This window comes from Perca fluviatilis, chromosome 13 (assembly GCF_010015445.1).
Source record: "Perca fluviatilis chromosome 13, GENO_Pfluv_1.0, whole genome shotgun sequence".
NCBI classification, from domain to species: domain Eukaryota; kingdom Metazoa; phylum Chordata; class Actinopteri; order Perciformes; family Percidae; genus Perca; species Perca fluviatilis.
This window is the reverse complement of record NC_053124.1, coordinates 12,612,997-12,627,507: the sequence shown is the minus strand read 5'-3', so window position 1 is coordinate 12,627,507 and position 14,511 is coordinate 12,612,997. Positions and strand designations below refer to the sequence as shown.

At 41.4% G+C, this 14,511-nt stretch overlaps 1 protein-coding gene across 1 annotated transcript in view; it reads right to left on the bottom strand.

Moving 5' to 3' along the window:
* csmd2 (CUB and Sushi multiple domains 2) overlaps positions 1 to 14,511 on the bottom strand; it is a 268,962-nt gene that overhangs the window by 42,188 nt on the left and 212,263 nt on the right. Inside the window, exons 38-44 of the mRNA XM_039820466.1 lie at positions 13,680 to 13,784; positions 13,303 to 13,421; positions 10,966 to 11,035; positions 9,175 to 9,291; positions 8,739 to 8,948; positions 7,158 to 7,346; positions 4,739 to 4,916 (exon numbers count right to left, since the gene is read on the bottom strand). Coding sequence (XP_039676400.1) covers positions 4,739 to 4,916; positions 7,158 to 7,346; positions 8,739 to 8,948; positions 9,175 to 9,291; positions 10,966 to 11,035; positions 13,303 to 13,421; positions 13,680 to 13,784 — 988 coding nt within the window. The remainder of the gene's footprint in view (positions 1 to 4,738; positions 4,917 to 7,157; positions 7,347 to 8,738; positions 8,949 to 9,174; positions 9,292 to 10,965; positions 11,036 to 13,302; positions 13,422 to 13,679; positions 13,785 to 14,511) is intronic.

Here is a 14,511-nt window from a genome sequence, read left to right as displayed (position 1 = left end):
CAAAAAAAAAAAAAAAAGTAATCCACAGTGATCAGTAGATCCACCTCGGCGTTTAAACAATGTGGACTAAAATGTATACAAGTCAAAATCTACATAAAACCCGCAATCAATTAGTAAGCTGACATCAAATGTATATACATGGAATTTAGGAAACCTTTATTGCAAAGTTGGCACGGCAAGATGTCCAGACAGAGTGCAACAGTAATTTTCGTTTTTTGCACCGAACGGTCCCTAAACTCCACTAAAAAAAAAAAAAAATCACACCAATTTCAGTAAACAGCCAAATCCGTAAAACAACGATGTCACCCCACGCCATGTGGCCTTTTCATGTGGTCGTAGAGTTGCCAGGTTGGCTGGCAGTCAGATCTCCGGTCTCACTGAGATCTGGGACCTTTGGAGCTCATCTCGGGGAGAGGGGATCAACTGGGACTGGCAACCATCATGCATGCAAAGTCCTGTCTTTGGTCACACATATGGCAGGCCCAGGAGTGCATTAGGGAGGTGATGAAATGAAGCTTTACCCCAGTCAGGCAAATACCTACCACATAAACGTCCTGACACAAACATTTACACAGAGAAAAAGGAGCACACACACCTTTTCCACCATCCAAAACCTATTCCCTCTGTCTCCCTCCATCTTCTCTCAAACACATACTGTATTTACAGAGTTGGGAATGACATTCCACCTGCTGCTCTGATGATGTTCAATGGCTGACTGGATTCATTCCATGTCAGCGATTGGTATTTAGAAAATACGATGTAAAAAAGTCATAATAATTTATACTTTTTTTTTCTGCTATTAAGATTGCACATGAAGAGCCAAAACCCATATGAGTATTTGTCAAGATCAGAGGTTTCTGGTGTTGCCACTCAGGTTCCCTACCAAAATAAATCACAATATTATTATCCTTTACATTTCTGTCTATATGTGTATATATATATATATATATATATATATATATATATATATATATATATATATATATCTCAATGTGGTTAAACATACATTACCAAACAAAGAAAAAGGGTGAAGAGATTTGATGATTTTAAAAAGAACGCATTGAAAAGAACTCCCTAAAACACAAGGGGCCCTATTTTAACGATCTGAAATGCAAGTGGGAGGAGGCCTCGGGGAAGACCCAGGACTAGGTGGAGGGATTATATCTCCAACCTGGCCTGGGAACGCCTCGGGATCCCCCAGTCAGAGCTGGTTAATGTTGCTCGGGAAAGGGAAGTATGGGGTCCCCTGCTGGAGCTGCTCCCCCCGCGACCCGACACCGGATAAGCGGACGAAGATGGATGGATGGATGGATGAAATGCAAGTATCAAACGTGAAACGCAAGTAGCTTTGTGGGCGGATCTCGGGCGCTGTTGCTATTATACCGGCGGGATAAATGACTCTTGCACCCGACGCAAATCTGAAATGGGTTGGTCTGAAGTAGCTAGGTGTAGTTTGGGCATAACGTGCAATAAACCAATCAGAGCGTCATCTCACATTCCCTTTAAGAGCAGGCGCGCTTGTTCCATGGCGGATTGCTATTATAACGGCGGATTTGCCTGGCGCACGCCAGCGGGAGCTGTCCGGAATGCGGAAAAGTAATAAATGCCCGTCTTGACCGGGTGGCGATGTTGCTGCGGCCTCTCGCGCACATCTCCACAGTCTGGAGAGGATTGCTGCAGCCATGGAGCAACACCTGCACCTGTTGAGCCCCTTCCTCCTCCCCCCACTCCATCTCCGTCCACCCGCTCCACCAGGAGCACATCGCGCATTGCCACTCCAGGACCAGATTCCGCCGGAGTGTCCAATCCCGGAGGAGTTCAACATCACGTCTCCTTAAGTCCTCTAATATTTCCTCATTTATGTCATCAACACATCCATGATTAATGGAAATTTTGTGTAAAACAACAAGCCACAAAGAATGCTGCGACTTTTTGAGGACTGTACTATAAAGTGCCTGCTGATCTATCCAAACACCTGAAGCACATTTTCAGTAATATTTTCCCTTGTAATTATGTATGGTTTGCAAAAATAGGAACTGCTGCGTCCTTGTAGATGAGGGAAGCAAAGCGTATGCGCGTTGTGCACACGCTACATTATGGCCAAGCATGCGCCCCTAAAATAGCATCTGAATAACGCGCTACTGACTTTAGACTAGCACCACTGACTTTAGACCAGGTTTTTCCTGGTCAGTGGCGAAATTGTTTTCTGAAACTGCAAAATAGCTCTAGGGAACGTTTGCGCCGGAACACGCCTCCTCTTTTCGCTGAACCGCCCCCGGGAGCGCAAATACATTTCCTAATTTACAGACGTGCGTCTGTGGAGGGAAAGGTCCGCTGTGCGTCGGGTGCAAAATAGGAATGATACATGCGTCGGTGTACAAAGGCAATTGCGCTGAGTGCAAGATAGGGCCCAAGGAGTTATTAATCAAGGAGGGAATGGTGGGCATGACAATAACAACAAGGACACAAGAAAAGAAAGAGATAAAGCCAAAGACAAGGCAGAGGTGAGCTTTTAATCTGCAGCTATTTTTGGCACTGTAATGGATGATAAAGATGAAGAACATGGTGGGAGGCCATACAGTACTTATTTAGAAAACAAGCTGCAGTCACATCAAAGGGACAGTAAATGAAAAGAGAGGAGTGGGCAGGGGCATTAGAGATTACTGGACCTTGATTCAGGTTGTTTTTTTTTCCACAACAGAGGCGGGAAGAAAAAGAATGTATGTATGTTGAAAAGTAGGAATGGGCGACAAGGATTTCAAGGATGGGACTACTAGAAAACTGGTTAAAACATGATTGCAGTTTTTTTCTGACATTTTATGGTACAAAGTATACACGGTGTTGGGGACCAAGAAGCTGGTTAAACAGTGATTTGGCTCAGATTGAGTTGACTGCAGGGACACAGGGGAGGCAGGACAAAGGATCTTGGCCTACATGTGAATTCCAAAGCCAGTTTCACGAAACTCCTAAAAAGCCGCCACTTCGCAAGATGGAGAAAGTGCATCCAACACGAGGACGGCAAGGCAGACTGGTGGTGAGACAAAGAACTGCTTCACACCTGTGACCAGGTTGCAGTTTTCCCATTGGCCGTCGGGTCTTTGAATGCACCACCCCGCCACTAGGAGGCGGGGGAACGATAAAAGCTTTCGCCGTTTGTGCTTTCTTCGCTTTTCACGGTAATCCCCGGTTGCTGAAAGGAGGCACTAGTCCGGGCTAGCTAACCAGCATCACCTCGCTGGTCGAGTTTCGAGCTGGTACAAAGTTTATATCGGCCTGATATACAAAGGGGATCCGAGGGAATACTGGCCGAAGTATTCCTTCATCTGCAGCGGGCTTAATCAGCCTGGATTCAAGAAAAGGACTACGTTCTGGTTCTGGTTTGGTCGACCTGGATCACGTCTCGTCCCCTCTGCTTCGGACGAAACGGATCGTTAAGCTCTGGCGAGAGACTTAACTGACAAACAACGCATACAGTAAGAAGGCTTACACAGTTCTGGGCAGATATTAGAACTAGTGCGTTTTGGTTTGTTACTAATGAGCAAAGGGTTCGCTACCGCTGTTGCCATTAATGTGATCTGATTGTAATCATGTATGGGCCATATCTGGTTATTAATCTGTTGCTGTGAATGTATAAATTGATCATTATACTCGTTGATTTATGTTGTGTTAAAGTAGCTGGGTTAAAACCGTAATTGCTATCTGCTACTCACTCCTTTCAGGAGTTTTAATTACTGTCTGCGATAGAATCGCGAAAATCAGCTGCTAGCTACTGGAGTGACGTTTTCCTCAGCAAAACCAGAAGTCTCAAGCTGTCCTAACTACACGTTAGCCCAGACCTGAGTAGCTGAGGGGAACTGGGTCATTATCGATAACTGAGATCAGAGTGTGTCTTTTCTTCCCTTCTTCTCTTTCTCCTCTTACTAACATACACACACACACACACACACACACACACGACACAGGCTAGCCGCGTATCTCCCGAGCTAACGCGGTAGGCTAGCTTCACACGTGGAGTCGGCATCACCTTGTACAGATCTAACACATGACCTAGCATACTAGGCTAAGCGTTCGTGTTGCCTAGCAACCCCCTCGGCTTCTTCAGCTCCTCCCCGTGCACGCAGCACCACTACCGCCCTCTTGAGGCTAAATAGTTTTGTGCAGCTCACAGGAGTAGCCAGTTTGGCTTTTGTGTTAGGAATACAATTTGACACCGCCCCTCCTCCTTCGCACACACACACACACACACACACACACACACACACACACACACACACACACACACACACACACACACACACACACACAGACGTGTCCATGACACATGCTGCTTTGTTTTTGCTTTGTTTTGGTTGTGATATTGTAAAAAGGGTATATGAGTTTATTATTGAAGGATTATAGTTTAGCTACTGATAATTGTGACGTTAATAAATCTTATTATACTTAATTAGCAGTTGCTTGTGATTATTTGTGTACTTGTAACAATTGCTGGTAGATCAGGTCCGTTGCTTGGATTCACCCCTTCCTTTATTTCCTTTTTAAGGGGGTGACCCCGTTTTGATTGTTTGTTGATTTGATAAAGTTATTAATAACCATATTCGTAACTTTATTAATATTGATAAAACATCTTTGATAATTTGCCAATGATCAAATCTGTACCCTACGAGAATCCTACAACGGTATATCATAAAAAAGTGTATTTACACATTATCTGCAGTACCTGGCAACAGTAATTTCTTACCAGACAGTGATGAAGTCGTGCGGCCCATGAACCTGAAGCAGGGTGAAGTTGATTTTGATGCCTAAACCAGGAGCCACGGTGATCAGCCAGGAGCAGTCAGCTGAGCTAGGGTACTCCTCTGGGTAACCTGGGGAGAAGATGGTCCCATTGTCTGATGTGATGTTCCCACCACAAGGCACTGAGGGAGGGAAGGGTAAGGGAGAAAGGTAGTCAAAGTATATACATATATATGGGACAGATCCATAATTCAGCTGCAATCGGGGGTAGATGGGGGATTTTTCATCCTCCTCTTCTTCTGCTTCCCTTCTCAGTGTCTCTTTCCCCCTTTCCTTCACTCTTCGTCTAGTGCCCGGGCGCTTGTCTGAGCTAAAGATTAGCCAGTAAAGCCTGTTACCAAGTGGGGACTTGGGTGGAGTGTTTTGCTAAGATAAGGCCTCAACCCTTTCCCACTGGGGGGTGAACAGAGAGAGTGCAGAGCTGAGGCGAGGGGTTATTGTGGACTGGGCTTTTGAGGTGTGTATACAGTACGAGGAGTGGATATGCATGTTTGTGTAAACTTGTATGCGTTTGAGTGACAGGAAAGGTTAAAACAGCATGTCTATGTCACAACTGACAACACTAGAACCTCACAAGTCCACACATGCTTGATTTCCTGAGGTTAAAAAAATCCTGCACAGCCTGAAAAATACAGTAACACTCACTCACACACATATACTGTACATACATACAAACTACCCTGCACCCAGCACTAAATCTGCTTGCATATAAATTGTAACTATATTTCCAATGTTCCTCAGGAGGTTCTAACCAACTTAACGATTACGAAGCGTTGCATTCCCGCTGGTGCCCTTAGAGAAACCCCATATTCACTTTGGTGGAGCAGGGAGAAACTGTAAGGAGAGGTAATCTCAGTGGTGCAGGCATCTCAAGCAACCCAGACAGGGTATTTAGCTTAACGGCACACCCTTGGATGTCTATGGGTATAGGATCATTCCCAAAGCAGAGATTGCATGTTTCATCCCTCTGTTCCTCTCTCAGGTTATGTGTATGCTCATGTTATAAAGCTGCCTACTTTAGCCCTGTGGTTGATAGGCCCCTCTGCTGCTGGCTCACCTGTTAAATGAGCTATCGATTAGAAAGATTGATTAAACCCTTGACACTCTATGGAGTTGCACATCTGGCTGACGCCATCAACTGGCAAGCAGTTTAATCTTATGTGTAAAAAAGTGCACGTTTGCTTCAAGGTCCCATGACATGCTGCTTTTTGGATGCTTTTATATAGGCCTTAGCGGTCCCCTAATACTGTATCTGAAGTCTCTTTCCCGAAATTCAGCCTTGCTGCACACTTGGTGTGTACTAGAGCCAGTCCCACAATAAGCTTTCCTTAGGATGTGCCATTTCTGTGTCTGTAGCTATTGAGGAGGAGAGAGGGGGGCAAGGTGGACGGTGGGGGTGTGGCCTTGACCAACTGCCACTTCGCTTGTTTGCAAGCCATGATGTCTCTCTCTTTCTCATGGGTTGGCCAAATTATCTGGGCGGGCAAAGCAGAGAAAGGGGAGGTAACCTTGCTCCTTATGACCTCATAAAGAGCAGATTCCAGATCGGCCCATCTGAGCTTTCATTTTCTCAAAGGCAGAGCAGGATATCCAGGGCTCGGTTTACACCTATCACCATTTCTAGCCACTCGGGGACCATAGGCAGGCCATGGGACCTTTAAAGGGTTAGATGGAAACAGAAAACTTGTAACAGGGCTGCAATTGTTTGTTTTTTTATATACAAAAAAGAAAACAGTAAATCACAATATGTTTAAGTAATAGGCACTTGTAAAATAATAAACATGTGACTATTGAAAATGCCTATCCAAAAGAAAATTGCTAGGAGAGAATAAAGGCTGTCTCCTGTTCCTTCTTCACTCTGTTGCTCCTTCTCTCACTCGCATTCATCTCCCTGCTCACCCATTCAAAGTTCCAGTGTCATGGCCATCACCTCCCTCCGTAGTTTTGCCTGCCTTATTGAATAATCGACAGCTAGAGCGTGAGAATGTGGGTCAAGGACGAGGCAAAAGAAAGAGCACCCATTACTTTTCTTTTCAGTTAAGCCCCTCTTTTATTTGCCTCCATTCGTCTTTAGAAGAGTATTGATTTTCATTGAAGAGTACTTTGCTTCATTAATGGGGGATGATAATTCAGTTTAATTGCATTATTCATAATAGATAATCACTATCTCCATAGCCACACTTCACACTAATGATGCTCAATACATTCTAAACAGGAAGTTATAATTTTATTACTTTGGTTCTGCGTTCATGAGGCAGTGTAGTCGGCCACTTGTTTGGAGGACTATTTAGTGGTCAGATTAATACAAGTGTTACATTTGCATATTGTTTGTGTATTGATACAACAAATCTCACATCCCTTACCTTCGCAGCGAGGGAAAGGGTGATCCCAATTGCGGGTGGTGCCATGCTCACAGGTGAGGATGGAATGTCCCATTAGTTGATACCCGGGCAGACACTCAAAGGAAATGGACTGGCCCACATTGAAGCCAGCACCCACCACCACTCCATAGCGGAAAGGCTCTGGATCGGGGCACTCCTGTAGCTCATAAGCTGAGGGAGAGAACAGCGTGTACATCACTCCATTCAAATCATCATTTATTTTTCCAATATAGCTAAATACTTTAATTCAGACACATTTTAAGCAGGTATATAGTATTATGACAACATAAACATACTGTTATAAAACATAAGTTGCATGTTTAAACATGTCCCTGTATCCTCATTCCTTGTTACAGCCAAAAGCTAGCAATCAATTCACACAACCTTTACAGATATGCCCTAATATGCTTTCAGACAACAGCATTGTTATAGTGGAGCGTTATCTATTTTTATTTTCTAACTTTAATTCCCCTTCCTCATCTTTCTATTGTTCTTCCTCCTTGTGCTCAACCTACTGCAAACTTCCTCCTCCTCCTCCTCCTCCTCAGACAGGAGTTTTCAGAGGGAAAGAAAAAGCCAGGGGCGGGTTTGACTTGTGCTGTGCTGATGATGCAGTCATCAGAAGTAGTGTGGGTAAATAATTCTTCCATTTTTTTCCCCTCTTGGATACAAAAGAAAAGCAGGCAGTGAGCCTTGAAGAGCCAGGATATAAATATGACTAAAGAAATTGATTTCTATGGATCACAGCTTCCCTTTGTAGGAGATAACTCATGCAAATACTGCAAAAGGGGGGTATTTGCAAATATAATGCTTGATTTATATGCTAATGCACACATAATTATGTAAATGCACAATGCTACCTTTCGATTTGCCGGCTCGTTTGTTGAATCACAAAATACAAACTTTGTGTGCCTGTTGCATTTGCAGACAAGGGCAATTTACTCCTGCAGCAATGCCTTTTATTGGCACCTGATAAGAAAATCTTATAAGTGATCAACAGTTTTATATACAGAGTTTTACATATTGACTGGCTCTGTGGGCTGATTAGTCTGACACAGTCAGTTCTAGGGCTAATTTAGTAATGTTATGGCTTTACATGTGCATACACCTCACAGTGAAGTGACATAATGGTAATAATTAGTGAACATTAAGAAAGTAAGGGTAACACTCCAGGATATTATTATTTGTCAATCTGCTGTTACATAAAAATAATTCATCTCTGTGACTTTATACTGTATTCTGAGATTATGTCAAGGTAATAGCTCTGATCATTATAGTAACACTATCTGCACCTCTGCTGAACCCTATTTCAGTGACAGCAAAGATGGTTTGAAGCAGCCAAAAAGCTCCAGCCACACTGAAGTAATTACTAGTTTGATCACAATTTGCAGAATAAAGTCATAATACTGATACTGGCTCAGCTCTGCAAACCTTGGCGATTATGATCATTACTATAAACATATATTAAACCATAAGTCTATTTTTGTCTGACAATAATTTTCTGTTTCAATCTTCTGCATCTTTTGCTAGTAGTACACTTAAACATTATTTATGGTCTCTTACCCTGGTACTCAAATCGGAACCCCGGTTTGTTCTGTGAATGGTCACTATGGAAATATACTGTGGTCTCATGGGAGGTGGTGAGAAGGGAGGAGGATATATCCTGGCCACTGAATCGGCCAATCACTGCGCTTGTATCGAGAGGACCATTGCGTATCTCAAGGAAATCATGGTTGGCCTCGGTGGAGAAGTTGAGGAACTGAAGGTGGGCTCCTGGGAAAATAAGAAATGTTAAGAAAGAGTGGTAGGAAATTAAAAAAAGGAATGCCAATCCTCTTTCTGAAATACTAATAAGGTACCTCTGGACAGGCTCTCACATCTAAATGAGTTTAACCAGACACCAGTTAGTTGTAAGTACAAATCATTCCACAATCCAGCCCTATACGTTGTAAAATTAAAGGTTTCTTGAGTGTGGGAATTATTTAAGAGTGATGCTCACCATAACCAACTGGTAGGTAGATTCTCCAGGTACAGTCACTGTTGCTAGGGTAGTTGCCAGGGAAACCAGGGCTGAGAATCATGCCCTCCATCTCCTCCCGGATTCCACCACATTGAGCTAACAGAGGGCAGACAAAGCATTGCATTAGCATCTGCAAACAGTGATTCTCTCAGAATAGAATACAGTTTTTCCGTTTGTGATAGTGGGAGTCTTTAACAACTTTAGTACTAATAGAAAATACTTTATGAGAACAAAATAGTATGGTATAAGGTGAGTTAATCAATTTTGTTTTAGTTAAACCATAGCAGGGGTGACATATTTAGTCATTTTTAAATCTAAATTCCAAAGCCTGTAAAACTGAAGTTATAACTAAAGACTGGGAGAAGAACATCTTGAAACAAAATCCTATACTTTACTATCTTTCAGGTGGGTTCGTATTGCTTAAGGCAAGGTGAGAATGTTTTTAATGCAGGTCCATTTGCTCCAATCCATTCTTGGAAAAATGCTCTGAAGCGCTTATAAAAGACATTTGTCTACACCCCAACCCTTACATCACACTAAATGTCTTCTTTTTCAAAGAAATCAATGTAGTTGCAATGTTTTAGCAATGATAAAATAGCTGTTACACAGTGATTTCAATGTGAAAATTATTAAATAGCTCCAACTGACATACAAATAGACAGCATTGGGAAAAGGAAAATGTATCTCACTATTAAGGAATACTGGAGCTCTTTTCTTTCTACTTGAGATATCGGGATGCCATTTACTGGGTCTTTAGCTGCTCTTTATCCTTCTCCTTTCATCTTAAAACCATGGATACATGTTTTCTCGACTGACGTGAGAACTTTTTTTTTAATGGAAATACTGAGTAAACGCGATGATTGGATCAAGACAGATGAAATGAGCGAGAGATCCTGACACCAAAATTAAGAGATGAAAGGACGCTGAAATTAATGGTAAAAGAATTAGCTGACCAAAGGAGAAGAAGAAAACAAAAGTACTGCAATGACAAAAAAAAAAGAAACAGTGAAGTAGATTTAAAACTAAATGGGAAAAACAGCCAACATAAGTCAAAGTACGGACAACCACTCATAGAAAATCCTGTCTCTGTAAAGAATAAGTGAGGGGTTAAAAGCTATCCTGTAGCAGCACCAAAACCCTAAGGTAATCAGGAAACTGCTGATGCCTGTGAACAAGATGAATCTTTCCTTGACTTCAACCAATCACGGTCTGAGATGGAACTAATTAGGCAATAGTAGGTAGTTCCAATAATTGGAACCCGTTTGTCAAGGCACTCTCACAGGGTGGAAGACTTGAGATGCAATATAGAAAGGAACCTAATGCGGTTTCATTCAGTCAGTGCACTTAGCTTTCAAGGTAGAAATATGAAACTCATTTTAAAAGTGCAAACACTCTCATAAACTCAAACAAAAACACAAACTAGTGAAATATAACCCTTGCTTTTGTTGTTTATATCTTCTATTTTCTTTATTTTCTGATGGATTCTACTAAGAGCTACCTTATACCTGTTATATAAAGTCTTCCTGTGTGTGAGCAGCGGAAGAGTATTGGAAAGGTAAAACGTATCTTTGGAGCTATAGTATGTAGTGATATGTCTTTGCACACGTCAACTCTTTACATTAGAGATACTCTGTATATTGTTTGAAATAGTTAGCTGGTGTGCTGCTTAGCAAGGTGAGGGATCTCAGAGGAAAAAAGTAAAAATGTTGAAAGATGTAGACACAAAACAGGAGGAGGGCAGGACATGGAAGCGAATGAAGATATTTTTACCTATGCAGAGAGGAGGTGGGTAGTTCCATCGTCTGACGGTTCCAGGCATACAGGTGATATGTGAGTTCCCCTGCAGGGAGCATCCATGCACCGATGTGTGTGCACACACACAAAGAGAAAAGTGAAACAAAGAACAGGCAATGAATTAATTTGTTCACCCCATCTGTCACTCATCTGTTGCTCCAATTATTTGCCTGTCTCCACACGACATCATGTGGCGACTAAATTACTAAATCCATCTCAAGTGACAGAGAACAATAGAGAGGGAGCATCACAGGCACATTAAGATGATCACATTTATAGTTGCACTGCCAAAATATCTTTTTTCTGGAAGCTCTGCAGTTGAGTTTCAAAGCTAACTTGCCATACATTTGATTATAACAAAATATTCTGCTGTTAGAACATAATGGGCTTACTCAGCTGACCTTTTCTAAAAATGTGTCTAAAACCTGGCACCCGCTGTAATGAGCCATAAGAGACTGAGGGAGTTTAAAGTGGACACCAAGACAACATAATGGTGAAGTCTTTCAGTTATAATGCACTCTTTCACATGTCTCACTGATTAAGGACTGATACTACAATGGTTGATAATGACTTCAGGTTTTTTTGAGCTTTAGGGGTAACATTTTAATTTCCTCTTTACCCTGTGGGCTGGATTTAGGTCGAATGTACCTATTTATATCTTAGAATTTCTAGTAGATAAGCGTAGGTAACAACAAGGCAATTCTGCATACGAAGATATGTAGTATATCTGTGTTTTAACAGTATGACTGATGTATACACATATGTATGACTAGTACAATGTGATTTTATAATCAATGTTGGCTATCATTTTGGTGACTTCATTTATATATGGGTACATTAACATAATTCTCCTCGATAATGCTGGAAGCAAAGCAATATGCTGACCATTTACATGATTGCAAGTTAGTAGCTTAAGTTAATAACTCCCTGTAATAATAGACAATATTATTTGATTATACAGAGGAAATTATTAAATGAAAATGATTTTCGATGGAGCTCAAGTTAACTTAGATTGTATCCTCTAATAACTCAGGTTACATGATATGTAATTATTTTGATTATCAAGAAAGAAACATAATTGGAATAATTCACCCAAACCTTTTTTACAAAAAAAAACAAAAAACAAAAAAACAACTTGGTTCTTGTCCTGCTGCAGCTGCTGTTAAACTTTACCGAAACTTTTTGTCACAGCAATTGGACATGTCCTTATGGACTTGTGTAGAGTGGAGAGGGAACTTTCAAATAGAATTTGTGTCAACTACTGCATCCAGTGTGTTACACAGATCACCATCTGTCTCTTGAAGCCCAGATGATACAGTGGAAGCCCTGGAGGATGTGCAGAATTCTGAGTGTATAGCAATTTTCCTGAGACCTATCCTGCCTTTGGCTATACGTATTTGAGCAACTTGAGGGGGAAACTGTCATGCATCATAACATCCAGGGTGGATGAGAGAGATACAGTACATCAAAACAGTTATCCCTTAATCTATAAAACCACTGAGCAAAACACTGAGCTCAGCATATGCATAATTTGGTCACAGGAATAGAGGCGCAAAAAAGGCGTATACATTTCCTAACTGGTGTCTATTAATGCAAGTCAGAGTACTCCACATATTACTGCAAATATGTTTACAGTACATTGATTTAATCACAATAAAATAATCAGAGCATACAGGCTGAGAAAATTAACAGATAACTTTTAAATAAACTTCTAAAGCAGGGATATTCAACAGGGGGTCCGTGACGCCTAGGGGATCCTCAGAGTCAATGCAGGCGGGCTGCCAAATTATTGTTAATTTTTGAAAGTTTTTTCAGAAAGTGAAGTCTCCTGTGACACAGGATTCACTGTGTCACATGTACTGTATGTTTAACATTAAAACATGATTTATAAAATCATGCCAACAATTTTGATGTTAATAGCTTAGTATGCTATGCAAAAAAGGTATGTATAAAGGCTTTAGGCTGCCCTACACGTTATTGTAGGCTCAGTTTAATACGCAACTTAATTTTATACAATATATGTAGTAGGGGGCCCCTGCTCCATCTCTCTTTCAGTTAAGGGGTCCTTAACATTGAAGACACCTGTTCTGAAGTGTCTAGTGACATGATCCAGTCCATCCAGTCTACCCCAGTTTCTTTTATCTGACATTTGGCTTTATCCACTTCTGTAAAATGTGATCACTGCTTGGGGAGATAACTGAAGAGAAGGGAAACTGACAGCAGTGACACTGACAAAAGCCAGAAAAGGATAAGCATCAATGTGGTATTATGGTCACTTATGACTCAACCATATCTGAAGCTAGGAGATGTTACCTGTAAAGTATATCCAGGTTCACACTGGAAAGACACCACATTATTCATCTGAAGACGCTCCCCAACCTTGATGCCATTCATTGGAACCAGAGGCTCTGGGCAGTTGGTCAGAGACACCGCTAAGAAAGAGATGAAAAAGACGACAGGGACAGAGAAAAGGGAAAGGCAATTTAATAACTATACAGAAACATAAAGGGAATAAAGTGTACAGAAATAAAACAGAAAAAACTGTGACTAAAACACTACAGGAGAGACATCGGATCCTGATGAGAAAGACAACAAGCAAGTCCTTATAAGAAATGTACTGTACTCCTATTGATTAAATAATTCTCCTCTTCCACAGGGTGTTGGTACTTTACATCAAGTGGTATACTTACTTTTATATTCTAGCCTGAATCCAGCTGCAGACACACTAATATCAGAGAAAAAGTGTAGGTAGAGTTGGTTGGAGGTGCTGTTGAGGAGAGCTGGGACTGTGGTGCCTGGGGAAAAGATTAATAGTGGAGTTTAGCAATGCTATCTCCTGCATAGGCCGACCATAACTAAATGTATAAGATACTGGCAAATAGCTGAAAAGCTTGTTCATTTTACTGTTGCAGACTTAAGGGAGTGTATTTGTGTGTGTCTTTGTGTGTGTATGCAGCAAAAATGTATGCAAAAATGATTGTGTGTAGGTGTATTAGGATATTTGGGAAAGCAGATGCATAATAGTGTGACCTACTCGCTGTAATGAGAGGAAGAACAGAGCCATTTGTTTCTTCCAATGTGTGGGTATGTATTCAGCTGATAATAAAAGAAAACAAAAATCCCCCCCCCCCCAAAAAAAAAAAAAAACACTCAATAAAATCATATGTTCTACAGATACTGTATGACCTAAAATTAGTTGTTTAATAACTCAAATTTCTGAGCCTGGCATTTCTCTTTCATCTCTTTACCTCAGGGTACATCTAACATTTACTTTTGGTCAGGTTCCAAGCACAAACAAAAGGAGAATTCCCGGTTGCTGTATCCTCACCATGAGGGGAGTAAGACAGATACTGTAAACAAACGTTTACTTCAACTCCACACAGAAAAGGCTAACCTTTGTAGAATTGCACCAAGATGTTCAGGGGGAAACTCAACCAATTTGGAATCTTGAAACTTTCCCATGACTATAGCAGCAGTCTTTAGCCACTCGGAATTTAATTTAGCAATGTTACAATGCCAACT